This window comes from Zalophus californianus, chromosome 2 (assembly GCF_009762305.2).
Source record: "Zalophus californianus isolate mZalCal1 chromosome 2, mZalCal1.pri.v2, whole genome shotgun sequence".
NCBI lineage: Eukaryota > Metazoa > Chordata > Mammalia > Carnivora > Otariidae > Zalophus > Zalophus californianus.
This window is the reverse complement of record NC_045596.1, coordinates 83,626,319-83,639,768: the sequence shown is the minus strand read 5'-3', so window position 1 is coordinate 83,639,768 and position 13,450 is coordinate 83,626,319. Positions and strand designations below refer to the sequence as shown.

Genomic DNA, 13,450 nt, shown 5'->3' with positions numbered 1-13,450 from the left:
CAGTCTGTTGTCAAAGTAGCAGCCAGAGAGTTAAATCAGAACTTGTCATACCTCTCTTTGGAATTCCTTAATGGCTTTCATTCTCCAAAATCCTTACCATTGCCCACACCACTCTAGAGATACTGGCCTTTGTGACCTTTCTGACCCTATTACTATTCTCCTTCTATCTCATTTACTCTGCTTCAGTAACACCAGGCAACTTCCTCTTTTATGGACATGCCAGGCACATCCACCTCCGGGGCTTTGCATTTGCTATGCTGGTTTTCTCTTATTGGAACAGTTTCCCTCCAGATATCTGCATGGTTTTCATAGCTTTCAAGCTGTTACCCAAAGATTGCCTTTACAGTGAGGACTTCTCCATTACTCATTTCAAATTTGCTGCCCAAATCTCCCCCTACATACCACCGAACACAATGTGTTAAACACTAATGTCCATCTGACACATTATATATACTAATTACTTATTTATGGTCTTTTTTTTCCCCATTAGAGTTTAAATTCTATGATGACAGGAGTTTTGGTCTGTTTTTGAATTCCCAGTGTTTAGAACAATACCTAGTAGGTATCAATAAATTTTGTTGAATAAGTCAATGAGTTGACTTGCCAAACTAAATTTAAAGAGACTATTGATTTCCCAGGTCAAGTGAAAGTTGATTAATTTATTTAAAACAAACCCAAGATTTAGCCTTCAACTGGTACCATCTATTTTTCTTTTATATTTTTGGAGGCAAAATAAGTCAGACATAATCTTTAATTTCTCACATCCATATATATCACAAGGAAGGTGTTGCTACATAAGAAGAATGAAGAAATCATACTGCTTGGTGCAGAGCTATGATATTTGATGAATATTCTTTTTTAAAAAATATATATGGTTCTGTATTTTTCTCATATGTAATCTGACCTTGGAGAGGGCTTTATATAAAGTAGAAACCATGCCATAATACCAGTAGAAAAGTATATACCCTGTCTACACTGAATTACATTAAACACCTTTTTGTATCCTCAACCATCAATAATGACTGAAATTCAAAGCCAATTAATAGATAAGACTTTTCAAGACTCATATTTTCCCAATGAAATTTCAGTTCATTTGCTTTTGTATACTTTCATTCTGAAAGCATAATATCATTGTGTTTATTTCATGAGGTCTACTCTTTAAAGCTATGGTGTCAATACTGATTGCTCCAATTAATATTTGTGATTAATTTTGTACTCACTGAAATTGCATTTCCTTTTGACCAGCAGGCATGTAAGTGACAGCTTGAGACTATTCTGTTCTACACAAGCTAATTGGTTTTAATGAAGCCAGAGAAAAACAAAAGAACTCAAGTTTGGAGGGTTTCTAAGAAATTAGAAGACAAATGATTATAAAAACGTAAGGTTGCAAGAGACTTTAAATACAATCTAGCCACCATAAGTAGGGATGTGACCCTTGTTAGGATACTGGAGACTGCCCAACGTCTGAAGCAACTACATCAAAGATAACGATGTTTGCAAACTGTAACTGGAGTCTTAAGTCAGAGGAAAGGCCCAAGTTAAAGACAATGACTTATTTATCAGTAATAAGAAAAGATTGTATAGGAAGAACTTTAGCTGTTGGGGTAAGAGAAGAAACTCACAAGGGGCCAGTGGAGATTTAGGAAGATGGCAGGGTCAGGGAAACCCGTGCCAAAGCCTGAGCCAAAGGACACCTAAGAGGAATCCAATGGGTCTGATCTATGCTAGAGTATTCATGGCCTTTGACAGAGCAGCTTCAGAGTGAAATGAAGAACTATTATTCTGTTAATTATATCGGTTAATTCTGATATTGAAAAACAAATTGAAGAGAAAGCAGAGCTGTTGGGAGTGTGTGTGTGCCTGTGTGTGTATATGCGCATGTGTACACGTGTGTATTTGAACATGTTTGTTCAAGGAAGAGTCAGTATAATGGGAGAGACTAATGATGCAAAAGAAAGAGACAGTATGATTGATGGGGAGAACTAAAATTGATATAAACAACAATCAATCCAAGGAAATAAGGTGAATGCAATATCATTTATTGTGGATCTACTATGTATTTAATACTTTCACATTTATTTCATCAGGTCCTAAAAACACCCTGTAAGGAATTATTTTTTTTCCATTTGCAGATAAAGAAACTGAAGCCAAGAGAAAGCAAAGAGATTGTTCGAGGATGCAAACTTGGTATTTGATGAAGTCAGGATTCAAATCCAGAGCTGGCTGAATCCCAAGGCCCTATGTGTAGAGAAAAATGGAAAATTTGGCAAACGAGAGGGGAGATGAGGGAGTTTAACAGGATGTTTAGAGCTGCAGAGTTAGGGCATTAAACCTGGGTTTGCGGACTTGCAGAGGGGTAAAATTCTGTAATTGCCACTATGGTGCATTTAATGGGATTTTAGAAAAAGGTTGCTAAGTAGTTCCAAAAGCATAACTGAAACATGAATTTGTAATGTGTGCAGTCGAGAGCAGTTATGTGACTTGTTCCAGGTTCTTCAGTTCTAACAGAACATCAATACTGAACAAAGGCCAGAATTTTAAAATTCATTGTAGGCTGGCCTATTAAAAATATATGCTGAGGTTAGCAGTTGGGATATTTGTCCATGAATTCTCTAAAACTAAACTTAAAAAAAATCGTGAATATAAAGAGATATGGCCAATTATTTTATGTGCATTTGCTATGCTGGTTTCAGGTTAACCTTAACCTAGTTAAGGATATTGTTGGGTAAGTGAGATCAAACAAGTCCTTAAATTGGACACTTACCTTCTGCCTCATCGATGAGTAAATACATGCTGAGCACCTCCTGTACACCTAACAGTGGAAGGGGAAGGGAACCCATTGCCCATTATCTGCTTCTGGACTTATAAGAAAGAAAAACTACATTGGCAAAGTGGGGTATGCTGCTATTTAGACTGAATTAGTATATCGTAATACATACTAAATTAAATGAGCAATCTACTAGAGAACAAATAGTATTGAAAGCACCAAGTGAGCAATGCTAAGGTTGAGAGATATAAAAAGTCAAGAAGAGTGATGTTCACTGGCCCAAACATAGTCTAACTTCTGAATAATAGGTTCTCTATACCAGTCAGTCAATCATTGCTTTATGAAGGAAGGGATTCTCAACGTGCTTCAACATCTACTCTCTGTACCTTCATTCCAAACCCTGGACCATTTGGAAAAAAGTGCAGGGTCACTGTCTGTCAGACAGACACTAGAGGAATAGAATCTCTCTTTCTCTCTCTCTCCCCCCTTCCCTCTCTGTCTTTCTCTCTCTCACACACACACACAAGCCCACTGTCCACAGGGTCAAAGAGCAGTGTTGAGGTAAGTCAATGAGAGCAAGATGTCACAGAAATCTCATCACAGATGTGAGCAGGAGAAAGATTTCCAGTGAAGAGTCCTTCTGAAAAGCCAGCTAGAGAAAATGCATGGAAAGCTGATTTTCTGTTTCCTAAACTTTAATGAAAATGATTTATGATTAAGACCTTATTCACATACATAAAACTACGTAAGTGAACACCGTGGTGGAAGAAAAAAGATAGTTTAAGTAAATCGTGGTTCACACTTGGTTGTAGATTTAAATACCAACCCTTACCCTCTTTGTCCATCCATCTTTCAGAGTGATTCTCCTGGGAGACATTGGCAGAAACTGAAAATAGAGTAATTTATTTGAAAGACCTTATGGATTTTAGAAATATGTGGTATTACTATCTATAATAGTACTGAAAACATGAAAAGAAATGTAGGTATTAATTAGATAATGTTCTCAAAACATGAAAGCTATTCATTCACAATAAAAAGATTCTGCTCACATATTGTGTATAAATTATTAGCTTCTCAAAGGAAAAATGTCATGAAGATATGTAAGAGATGTGATTTGAAGCTTCTCCCCTTTTTTCTTTTTCCTTATTATTCATATAGTTTCACTAAGATATGGCACTTGTTTATGAATGCTTGCCAATGGTTCTCTTTTCTTTCCTGTATTTTTAAAAATCACAATTGCTTTTTCCTTCTACCCATTTTATTCAGAGATGACCAAACACACTGTGTTGTAATTCTCTGTGAAATCTTAAAATTAACAGTGTTTCACTGAAGGGAGATTAGGAAGAATAGAACACATCAGTCAATCAGTTGGGTGCAAAATATGTTTGAATTTAAAAATACATATTTCTTCTGTACAGAAGTATGGTTCATTGGATTGTCAACCTCAAACCTGAAACAATATCTACTCCTTTCAACAATTCTGAAACAATAGTTAATGGAAAGGTTTTTTGTAATGGAAAGTTTGAACACATTATGTCACAATCTTAGATTTATCAGAATGTGATTATAACATTAAAGCTATGTAAATATTATTAAAGAAACAATAAAGTATTGTAGCAGCATAATGAGATTGCACATTTTTTCTCTACTAGATTTAGATACACTCTTTTTTTGAAATTTTTAATTTAATTTATTTTAATTAAAAATCAATAACAGAAAGGTCTTTGGGAAATCTCCATATACAACTGGCCCTTGGATAACATGGCAGGTAGGGATGCTGACCCACCACACAGTCAAAAATACACATATAACTTTTGACTCCCCCAAAACTTAATTACTAGTAGCCTACTGTTGACTGGAAACCTTACCGATAGCATAAACCATCAATTAACATATATTTTGTATGTTATATGCATTATGTATTATATTCTTTTTTTGTTGTTATTAGATATACTCTTAAAAAGGCTTAGCTACCATAATTTAGATATAAAATTTCAATGTGTGGTTATATGGCATACTTTCACTAAGAAGGTAAGATGTTTGGATTTGTTTTAAATAAAATTGATAATGAAAAGAATAATCAGAAAAATAAATCAAAAGGAAACACACTTTTCCATGTGTGTCACAACCTAAAATATATGTTCCTATTTCCTTAACCATGCATTTTCAAAAAGGCTTTTAGTAGCTTACAAAATTGTTATACCTAATTATCCATAACCATAATATTCCCTTATAAAACTGCTGTCCCTTATAACTGTTATTGTCACTTCCTTATTGACATCAGAACATTTACAAAATAATTGATCTATCCTACCTATAATGGCAATGTCTACTATAGACATTCTGGCAAAATGTTAACAGCTCACAAAGAGACAAAATATATAAAATCACAACAAATTTCATAGCATAATGATCAAGTACAACTGCAAAATTAGAATGCAGCCATTATAAAAGAGTGAACAGTGACCTAAAGGCAATGATTGCTATCTAGACTATCCATGCTAATCTATGAACAGAATCTCTTCATTATGAATGAGTAGCTTTCATTTTTTTTGAGAATGTTATCTAATTAACACCTATACTTCTTTCATGTTTCCAGTACTATTATAGATTATAATACCATAATACCATCAATTTGTATCATTGCTATTACTGCAGGAGCAGAGGTACAAATACCCAGAGGATGTGAGAGAAAAAGAAAATTATTTCCCATATCCATCAAATCCTATCTTTGAACTTATGTTCATATCTACTGGCATTATATCTAGTGCCATGTCACTTATGAGGCACATGCAGTTTGCATGGGGCTGTACCTGTTAAAAGCTGAGTCTTCACTGGAGAATGACAAGTGAAAGCATTACTCTTTAAAAATCAGGGTTTATCTTAGAAAGTAACCTTGGATGCTAAAGATTTTCACAGGAAATTTTAACTTAAGAACACCAGTGGTTAAAATTTTGAGAATAGGGTTGTAGAGAATTGAGACAGACAACCAAGATATACTATTGCACAAGAGTACTGTAGGCAAATATGCTCACGACTGAATTGATCAATTGACTTACCTGAGACAGATACCATGTTGCACCGGTAAATGACTTTATAGAGTAGATAGTAAAATGAATGCACTCATCAGATATGTGAGAATCACAATCTGAAATCTTTTTAGGAATAAAAATTTTTATTCCTAATTTGAAGGATACAGAATAGAAAAGGTACCTTTTCAATTTTGTTACAAAACTTTATTTCTATATTTGTTTATTTGTTTCTGTATTGATTTTAAATACAAGGAAAAGATCTCTTATTGTAACTCATTGTGAATGATATCCATGCTATTCTGATAACTACTTTGCTATTTCTTAAAAGTGGAAAAAGTTAGATTGGTTATCATCTGAAATCCACAAATACCAATGGTTTATAGAAGTCCAATATTACATTGACTTAACCTAATAATCAGAATGAATGCTAAAAAGACCAGAAGGTTCCCACAGCATTTCTATGTTCCTTATTAACTGTTCAATGGCAATAAAATTATTTATCTTCTGAGAATCCAAAGACAAATTTTGACATATTCACCAAGACAATTATTGTCTTATTACATTTTCCAAAGAGCCATAATTCACTTTTTGAGCAAAATGTACACACATTTCTCTTGTTACAAGAGAAAATAATTGCTCTTCTAAAGTTGATCATGAAAACACAAAGTGTATTCTATATACTAAGGTAGTATCCCCTCCTTCAAAATCTTCCCTTGGTTGTATTCTTTCTAATTCTAAGCTAATATCCTTCTGAAATTTGGGGCTTCAACCTACATAATAAAGGTTGTTGATTAGGAATTTACAAAATAATTGATTTAACAGAGAGAGACTTAACAGAGAGAGAAAAAGGGACTTAACAGAGAGAGAAAAAAGAATCACATATGAGAAACAAATTTAAGTAACATGAATTAACTTTTTATGGAAGACTTTGAAAGATTATCAAAATGCTTTCCTTTAACCTAATTATTTATCTAATTTCATGAGCCTAACAGTGTCTAACTCAGACTCTTGAATGAAAGAATAAAGGCAATGGGTTTTCATTGCCTTTTCATCATCTCCTCTTCAATATGGAACAGGCTATATAGAAGCCAGGAAGACAAATTTTAAAAAGGGCTATTTAGGGGAGGAAGCATGGAGTCAGAGCTGGTTTATAGTGATACTAAAACAAGTTGACTTATCTTGCAAAATGTTTTTAACACAGTGAATGACTCAGGACCAAAAGACACTATAAACTAGCTGAGCAGTAGCATCATTTCCAAAAGGGCAATGTACACACACACACACACACACACACAAACACACACACACACACACACACACACACACACACACTTTATAAAAAGAGTTCTAGAGATAAAATGGAAAAAAAAAAACCTTACTGAAAAGTCTTCAAAGATTTTCTTGAGTTCTTTGTGACCATGCCTTTCAGCAATATGTGTTGGATCTGAACCCTCGAAATTTTTCATCTTAGATGCCCAGGTTGCTCCTGAACATTGAAGCAAATGAATAGCCAAGTTCTTTAAACCAAATTTTGCTGCACAGTGGAGAAGAGTTGGGAGTTCTTTGAAATGAGTGTCTGTAAGCATAAGAGGTAAAAGGATTAATATGTTTTTATCAATGTCTGGAATTCCATAAGAAAAAGTCAAACACAATCTACTAAAAGTAATTCTCATAAAGTAGAACAGACTTTCAGTGTGATTTCACATATAAGAAACCATCAGTGGTTTTAACAATGAAGCATCTCCTCCTTCCTATTTCTCATCATACAATAAATATAAACTGATATTCTCACTGGCATTAATGCCCCCATCTTACTTGGGGGGCAAGTTTAATTTGGAAAGGCATATCAACACATTAAATATAAAATAAAACAGAACACAAATATCATATTGTAATAACTCTTTTTGAATATATTTCAACATTAGCCAAACACTAACAATATTAAATAGGTCCATCTATAAAACCTTTCTGTGTTTTCTACTGCCATGCCTAGCTCGCTGCCTTCTGAAGGTGAAATGGACACATAACTGCTGGAGGGGATATATTAGATTTCTATATGAATTTTTTCTTTCAAAAAGGAACTGCGACAGAAGATACAGGTGAGCACTTTTATAAACATCTTCAGTATGGAAATTTCCATCAGAATTTTACAGCTTTCATATCAATGTTTCAGAGTTTGAGTTTCATAATTAGTTATTAGCTATCAATTAGGAGTAATAATTATGTATAACTATAAAATGGTGAATGTAAACAGCTATCTCAATGAAAAAACACACATACACAGATGAGTGATGGTTTGTTATTATTTTATACTTTCACACCTAGCTGGAAAAAATGTGTCACAGAAATCACACACCACTTTGCTTGAATAGCTGTGGCATTATCGGAAGCATGCAATGGGAAGACTTATGGCAACAGAAACAAAGGTGTCAAAGCAAAAGTCAATTTTCTTCCAAATGTTTTGGAAAACTGAATCTGCCTTCATTTACCTCTTTACTATTTTGTAGACTAAACCAACAAAAAAGGAAATGAGGAAATGAGACGTTGAGTTTTCAATTCACTTGGTTGTTTCAGGGCAGAATAAATTATTTAGTTTCTTGATTTGTATGTTTTAACAGAAAACAAAACAAAGCCCTCCAGGATACATTAAGAACTTTGCTGTAAGGAAATATTTTACCCTTCAAAATGTGTTAGTGCAAAATGGCTATAGGTAAATCCCATGGTTATATTTCAGTGATAAATGCATTGGTTCCTTCTTATATGGTATGCAGTGGGTCAAAATTTATCAAATATTTTATGAAGATGAACCTGTGAAAGCTGAAACTGTCTAAAGTAGGTACCATCTTCAAAATAGAGGTGTAGTTACTTAAGGTATTAAGATATAATTTTTTATTTATTTTCATTAAAAGTCACCACAAAATATAATTTTCTGCTATAATTAAACCAGGGCAAAGTTAATGAAGAAAAATATTTACATGATAATGTCAGATTTTTACATGCCTTTGGTCATCTCTCTCACTGACACATCATACAATAAACAAAAAACATCACCTGGAAATCAGTGCTTTATACATTATTCCTGCACACTATTATTCTGGTGAACTTTTAAATCACTGTCAATGCAACTTAAAATGTTTTTATCATTAAATAAACATTTAATCATTATGGGAACACAGTCACATTTTAACCTCACCAAACCTCTGTCAGTAAATCCCTCAAGTTTAGGATAATATAATATTAGAAACAACAACAAACTTCATTAAGAATCTCTCTTGTACATCAAAAAGAGTAACTAGGACTATGATAAGTGGTCATGGTTTTTCAGGCTACCTTTCTTAACAGTTGTGCTACTCTGAACCGTGCTTTCTGATATGTAAATGGAAGAAGTTCTGTTTATTCAAGATTATAGTAATAGTAAAGGGTGCTACAGATTTGAAGGTTGGCTTCTTTATTTTCCATTTCTCTACTTCATTTTTAGTAGTAGCTTAAAATCCACTAATCTACTAGAATACTTTGTGAGGTTACAGACATGAGAGAGCCTTGGAGGGTATCTTTTCAGTTTCCTACCCAGTAATAGAATTGTATTCCTATAAAACTCTTGAATCACAGACCTGTACCTCTGAACAAATAATACATTATATGTTTAAAAAAAATAGCAGGAAGGGAAAAACGAAGGGGGCGGAATCAGAGGCGGAGATGAACCATGAGAGACTATGGACCCTGAGAAACAAATTGAGGGTTCTAGAGGGGAGGGGGGTGGGGGGATGGCTTAGCCCGGTGATGGGTATTAAGGCGGGCACGTCCTGCATGGAGCACTGGGTATTATATGCAAACAATGAATCATGGAACACTACATCAAAAACTAATGATGTAATGTATGGTGGTTAACATTAAAAAAAAAAAAGAATTGTATTCCTAGAGTTTATAAGAGATGATCTGGGTACTACCTGCATACCACTAATGACAGAGAGTCCTTTACTTCCTAAGGTAGCCTGTGTCTTCGTTAGACAACACTGATTATTAGACAATTCTTACTTCTCTTGAGGTGAATTGTATTTCCTCTAAATATCCTTTGGGCAATATAGAATACGAAAGTCACAAAAGCACAGGCTTAGAGTTGGTTGGTATTCACTATGCGAACTTCAACAAGCTACTAATTATCTGAGCCTAGCCTTCTCTTCCAAATTTGTAGGGCTATTGAGATAATTAAGTGACGTAACACAGAAAAAGTGCCCAGCGAGTGTCTGAAACATAATAGGCTTTCAATAAATATTCTATCTTCTGTGTCAATAGTTTAAAGCATTCTTGTCCTAATTCATCTTTGTTCCAACCATAAGATCCCTAATTCTTTTCATTATTCCAAAGTACTATCCATCCTGAGAGCTTGACCCCAGAATAGTTGGTCCTTTATAAAATGATGAAACAGTTTTAAATTGGCCTTTAGGCCAATGATCATTTATGATCATTTACAGCAACCCTTTTTATTAACTTGGATGAGGTTATTTTGCCTGCTTATTTTCATTAAGTTGGAAATGCTCAGCCTGCTAATACACATGACCAATAACTAAAAAATTTTTAAGTTTTTAAAATTAAAATATGACAGATTAACCTTTCAAAGAATTTGAAATGATTCATAGGAACTATGTTAGTTATTTTAATGCTAATTAAATCATGATCTTTAGCATTATTTTTGTAGAACATCAAATTAAATATACTCAGCATGTGGATATAATATTATATTTCTATATATGAATAAAGATATTCATGTCAATACAGGTATGATTATGCTAAGAACTAGTTCAGGCTTTTATATATACTTTTTGTAAAATCATACTTTTTATATTTTCACCTTGATTTGATTATTATGAGAATTTGAGATATGAATGGATTCCTCTGTATCTGGAACAGGCAAGTTTGTAATCACATGATCACTAACATTTTTGCGTAAAGATATTTATGTTTCTAGGGCTTAAAAATTTTTTTTATAAAAGTATAATTTAAAATTGCACTGATGAGTTTGATGAGTTTTAACAATTCTATACACCCATGTAACCACCACCCAAAACAAGCTAAAGATAGCTTTTATCACCACAGCAAATTCTCTCATGTCTCATTCTAGTCAATTCTCCACTTCAGAAGCAACTACTTTCTAATTTTTATCAACATAGGTAAGTTTGATTTCTTCTTGGATTTCATATAAGTGGAATCACATATACTTGTGTTTTGCGTTATCTTCTGGCCCTTTTTTTGATGAGAAGTCAGATATCATTCTTATAATTGTTTTCCTGTATGGAATGTGCTTTCTCCATCACAGACTCCTCACCCTCTCACCCTCCCCACCCACAGCTACTTTTAAGATTTTATTATTATTTTTGATTGTCAGCAGTTTAACTATGGTGTGTGTAGGTATATTTTTGTATTTATTCTGCTTGGGGGTTATGGGACTTATTGAATCTGTGGATTGAAGTCATTCATCAATTTTGGATCATTCATGGCCATTATTTCTTCAAATGTTTTTTTGCTTCATTCTCTGTCACCTTTACTAAGGGAATACAATTACACATATGTTAGATTATTTAATATTATCCTATACAGCTTGGATTAGAATTGAGTCAAATTAATATGTAGATGAATTGAGCTTGTTCTTTTTTATGGCTTTACTTTGAGTAGATTTTTCATCTCTTTTTCAGTCTGAATAACTTATTTGGACTGTCTTCAAGTTTGCTGATTCTCTTTTCTTCTTTGTTGTTTCTACAATTAAGGCTATTTAATTTTTTAAAATTTTCTGATATTGTATATTTCTAGGATTTCCTTTTTTATTATAATTTCTATTGCTCTGATAAAATTGCCATCTTTTTACACATTTTGCCAACTCTTACAATAGATTCTATAACATATTTATTATAGTTAATGTTCCATCTGATAATTTCAACATCTGGAACATTTCTGTGTCTGCTTCTAATCACTGTCTCTTTTCTTGACCAAGGGTCACCTTTTATTCCTTCTTCACATTTCTTGTAATTTTTTATTGTACACTGAGCATTGTATTAAAGAACTGAAATAAATAACGTTTACCCCCAGAATAAGGCACATCATTCCCTCAGTCAGACAACTATACTTGAGAACGGAGTGAAACTTATCTGTCAATGAACTAACTGAGCCTGGTCATTTTTGTGTCTTTACTTAGCTTCCATTAACAACTGGCCTCAAATATTTTGAGGACAGGATCACAGCTTTCTTCAGCACAGGCTGGGATCTGAGCCCTACTGAGACTCAAGAAAACTCAGCTGCTGTACAGACTGGCTGTCAGCTTTTGGATCACCAGATATTCTTCTTTTTCTCTGGTCCTGCCTCCAGACTTCACATCAGCATATCTCTCTCAAATTTTGTGGGGCCTCTGTAGTATACCCAGTTAGGGCAGACTCCTTACCATCCCAATAGCTTGGAGGTATTTCTTCCAGCTTTTATGCCTCTCTCTATTTAGAACTTGCTTTTCATATGGTAAAAGCTTTGGTGGGATTCGTCTCAGCAAACTGTCCCCCTTTCACTCTTCAGCAGCCATTAGTAGACCTTCAGGGAAGACTCGGGATGTTTTTCAAGGACCTCTCTCAGTTTTCCTGCCCTTCAGCCATTGGTATACTACCTCTGTGTACTTACAACAGACTACAAAAGAGAGGTGGTGGATGATGCAGACCCAATCTGTTATTGGGGTTCTTTGGGACTTTTGTCCATCACACTAGCCTAAGATATCCACTTAAAGTTTGCTAAATGTTCAGTTGGTTTCTTTTTACTCATCATCAATACTGAGTTCTTGTTGCTCTGTAAAGGATAAAGGAACTCATGAATTTCTTCTTTCTTATGAAGGACTTGTCCCTTTCTGGAATTTGGTTCATTTAGATTTCTTTTGTCATTCATTTTCTGCTGGATTAAAAAAGAGAAACTGATTTTGAAAATAATCTTGCTGGTTGTTAACAATGCGAGCAATAGACTCTTATGATGTACACTGTAATGAGAAACAGAAGTCTTATTAGTCTTAGCTTATACACCATTTAGCGATTTTCTTAAACTTACAACACTTATTTTATAAGCAGTTTATAATCTTATTTTTTGGATTAAAATAATGGATTCCTTAAGAAGATATAAAAAGTCTTTTAAAGTTTGCTTAATCTGTAGTATACATCTGCTTTATTTCATGGAAATTTCCACTGAATTAATCAAGATTCATTGCATCTGTTTTTATTATCAAGGTGTAAATAAGAAGCCACAATTCACACTAAAGTGTGGTCAGTTTGCTTTGTAACTTCTTTTTCTGTATGAAATAAATTTTCAGTTTCAGTTGTTTCAACCAAGTTTGTTGAATGGTAATTTCAGAAGAACAGAATTAAATGTCTCTCCCCTTTCAAGGAAATTCCAATTTCACTAGTTTTACAAATAAAAATAAATAGGTGAGTTGGTACATAGTAAAGAAATTTGAATCATATATTTGTGCTGAGCCATTTCTAACAGTTCAAGGTAATCCCTATAAAAGGTGGCCAATAATTAGACTGAAGTAATCAAACCGAAGCTTTCAAAAGATTAACCTAGCTCACTAGAATAATAGAATGGGAATATACCCAATGTTGGAATATAAGCTTTAAAAATTTAAAAGATG

The 13,450-nt window shown here is 33.7% G+C and overlaps 1 protein-coding gene across 8 annotated transcripts in view; it reads right to left on the bottom strand.

The window, feature by feature from the left end:
* The window catches only part of BANK1 (B cell scaffold protein with ankyrin repeats 1), a 328,778-nt gene that overhangs the window by 166,382 nt on the left and 148,946 nt on the right, over positions 1–13,450 (bottom strand). For all 8 annotated transcript variants that reach the window (XR_003521018.2, XM_027600223.2, XM_027600221.2 and 5 more), the window contains exon 7: positions 7,179–7,375. Coding sequence is in view for 7 of the 8 variants with exons in the window: in XM_027600223.2 (XP_027456024.1) it covers positions 7,179–7,375 (197 nt within the window). In the remaining variant the exon portion in view is untranslated. The remainder of the gene's footprint in view (positions 1–7,178; positions 7,376–13,450) is intronic.